The 2,125-nt window shown below is 35.6% G+C and overlaps 2 protein-coding genes across 2 annotated transcripts in view; both read left to right on the top strand.

The window, feature by feature from the left end:
- The first annotated feature begins 6 nt into the window (after positions 1-6).
- Positions 7-719, top strand: LOC103522470. The gene has a single exon (XM_008487572.2). The coding sequence runs from the start codon at positions 23-25 to the stop codon at positions 554-556; it is 534 nt and encodes a 177-aa protein (XP_008485794.1). The 5' UTR covers positions 7-22; the 3' UTR covers positions 557-719.
- A 465-nt stretch (positions 720-1,184) lies between these two features.
- The window catches only part of LOC103522471 (ras-like protein family member 11B), a 7,437-nt gene continuing 6,496 nt past the window's right edge, over positions 1,185-2,125 (top strand). Inside the window, exons 1-2 of the mRNA XM_017449028.2 lie at positions 1,185-1,204; positions 1,487-1,497. Coding sequence (XP_017304517.2) covers positions 1,185-1,204; positions 1,487-1,497 — 31 coding nt within the window. The remainder of the gene's footprint in view (positions 1,205-1,486; positions 1,498-2,125) is intronic.

Below are 2,125 nucleotides of genomic sequence, written 5' to 3'. Positions count from 1 at the left end.
ATAATCTCTGAAAATATCAACAATGGACCAAAAGCTCATGTATACGTTCCGTGGATGGATTGCCTTTGTTGCATTCATGGACTTAGGAGTAGCAGCCAGATCATTCATTGAAAAGAAATGTTTTCTTGGAGAATTCTCAAACAAAAATTCTGAAGAGCTATTGGAATTAGAGGACCCAACACTGCCTCGACTCCTAGGCATGTATTCCATATTGAAAGCTATCTCCCTCATTCATTGTACCCTATTTATTCATTATAAACCCATTGTAAGTATGGGGATATGTACTCTGTGTCTTTCTATTTACATGTATCTTGCCGAATCTTTGCTATATCATTCCACAACCTTGAATTTCTACATTGTGTTCCCTTGTGTGCTGAATGCAATCACTGTTGTAGGACTAATCATTGTCCCTAACATGGATGCAAATAAGAATTTATTAAGTAATTTAGAAGAAGATGAGAACATGGAACTGATAAGACAAGCAGCAATGTTTAGGAGGAAGAAAACTCAGAGTAATAATCGGGAGAAGAAAAACAAGAAAACAAATGTGGAATAAAATATGAAATAGAAATGCAGGCTATAAGAACCATACTAGTCTTGTACTTAGCTTAGGTATTTGTTCATCATAGAGCTTTTGGGGTCTCATAGCAGGGTTAAAAAAATGGTTTTATTCCAATAATCTTCTAAGTAATAAAGAAGACTGGTTTTTATTGAGTTAATCTGAAAAAAAATTTTCAGTGAACTTCTAGCCCTGAAACAAATGAGGAGATAATGACCCCCCTTTTGACAGTGTGGTAGTACACATCCAAGAAACACCTTTACCCGGGGGAACAATAAGGATATGAGTCCGCACCAACTAACTTGTCCTCCCCGGACTCTATCCGGCGTAAGACTCATACAAGAACCGTTCACCTTTTAGTACTCGCGACATTCAACCGCCCTTTAAGCCTTAAAACTAAAAAAAAAGGCGTTTGCGCATGTTTTTTTAGACTAAAAAAAAGAAAAATAGAATCAAACGTCAATAGACCACTTAATAGAATCTAGACAATTTAACATTATAGTTATTCGCTAAGTCTGTCCCACTCCTTCGCCCATTAAACAACGACTTACTTACCCATTTGGAGCTAACAATTTTGAAATTGTCAATTTCGTCACTGCAATCTTAGAGACAGTTGTATGGTCCGATGAGAGCGAAAGTCGTAAAGTGAGTTTTCACGTGTAACATCTTAGCTGAAATGAGGAGTATGATGACATGTGGTGTACGCAGCTTCAAGAAAGCTACGGGAAACAATGAAATATACATGTGAAGTTGCAGAAAGAACAAAAACATTTTACACTAGTCAAATTAAAATTTTATTTTAGGGGTCACATTTAAATAACAGAAATCTTACGTGTAAAACCAAATAAAAGACTTTAGATTAGATTACGCACACAGATAGCACAGATTGTACTGCGATACCAACTAACTGTAGTGGTTTTTGTGCAGGTGTGATAAAAGTAAGTGGTATCCCGACTAACTCTCGGACTGGGTTTACCCACCATTTACCATCTTCTTCTTCTTCTTCTTAACCTTACTTAATGAATTTTATGTGTTAGACTGATCTGACCAATCGAAATAAAGCTTTTACCTGGATCTTAGTTATGATTCCATGGATATGTTTTATATAACTGTATGACATTTAACTCTCTTCTTCAACTCTCCGCTCAATCTCTTATTTTCATTTCATGGTAAGATACTATATGAGAGTATTTTAATTCTAACGTTTTCAAAGAGGCTCTGATTGTAAAGGAATGTCTATTGATAAACAGACAGATAAACCGAAATCAATACTAACTCGAATTTGAATAGTGATAATTCCCGTATTATTGTGGTTTTAGCAAAGATGTTTCAATTATTATACTTGTGTGATTACATGGATCCTTAATTGTTTCTACGACTTTATAGGACTTGTCTAACGATACTTGGTCCCAACTGTTATGAATTAGGTGAACATTTTTTTCTTTCCTTTTTTTATTTGGGGTTTGGGATTACGATTCGGGGACTTTATACCTCACATAATCCTTACCCCTACTCCACTGACCCGGTACGATGACGATGTAATACTGGTTTTACTCCTTTGAAAAC

This window comes from Diaphorina citri, unplaced genomic scaffold (assembly GCF_000475195.1).
Source record: "Diaphorina citri unplaced genomic scaffold, Diaci psyllid genome assembly version 1.1 scaffold8703, whole genome shotgun sequence".
NCBI classification, from domain to species: Eukaryota; Metazoa; Arthropoda; class Insecta; order Hemiptera; family Psyllidae; genus Diaphorina; species Diaphorina citri.
Note: the sequence above shows the minus strand (reverse complement) of the source record. Positions and strands in the feature narration are given on the sequence as shown.

Coding starts and splice junctions, on each gene's coding strand:
- LOC103522470 (XM_008487572.2), top strand. CDS start 23: ATGGACCAAAAGCTCATGTATACGTTCCGTGGATGGATTGCCTTTGTT.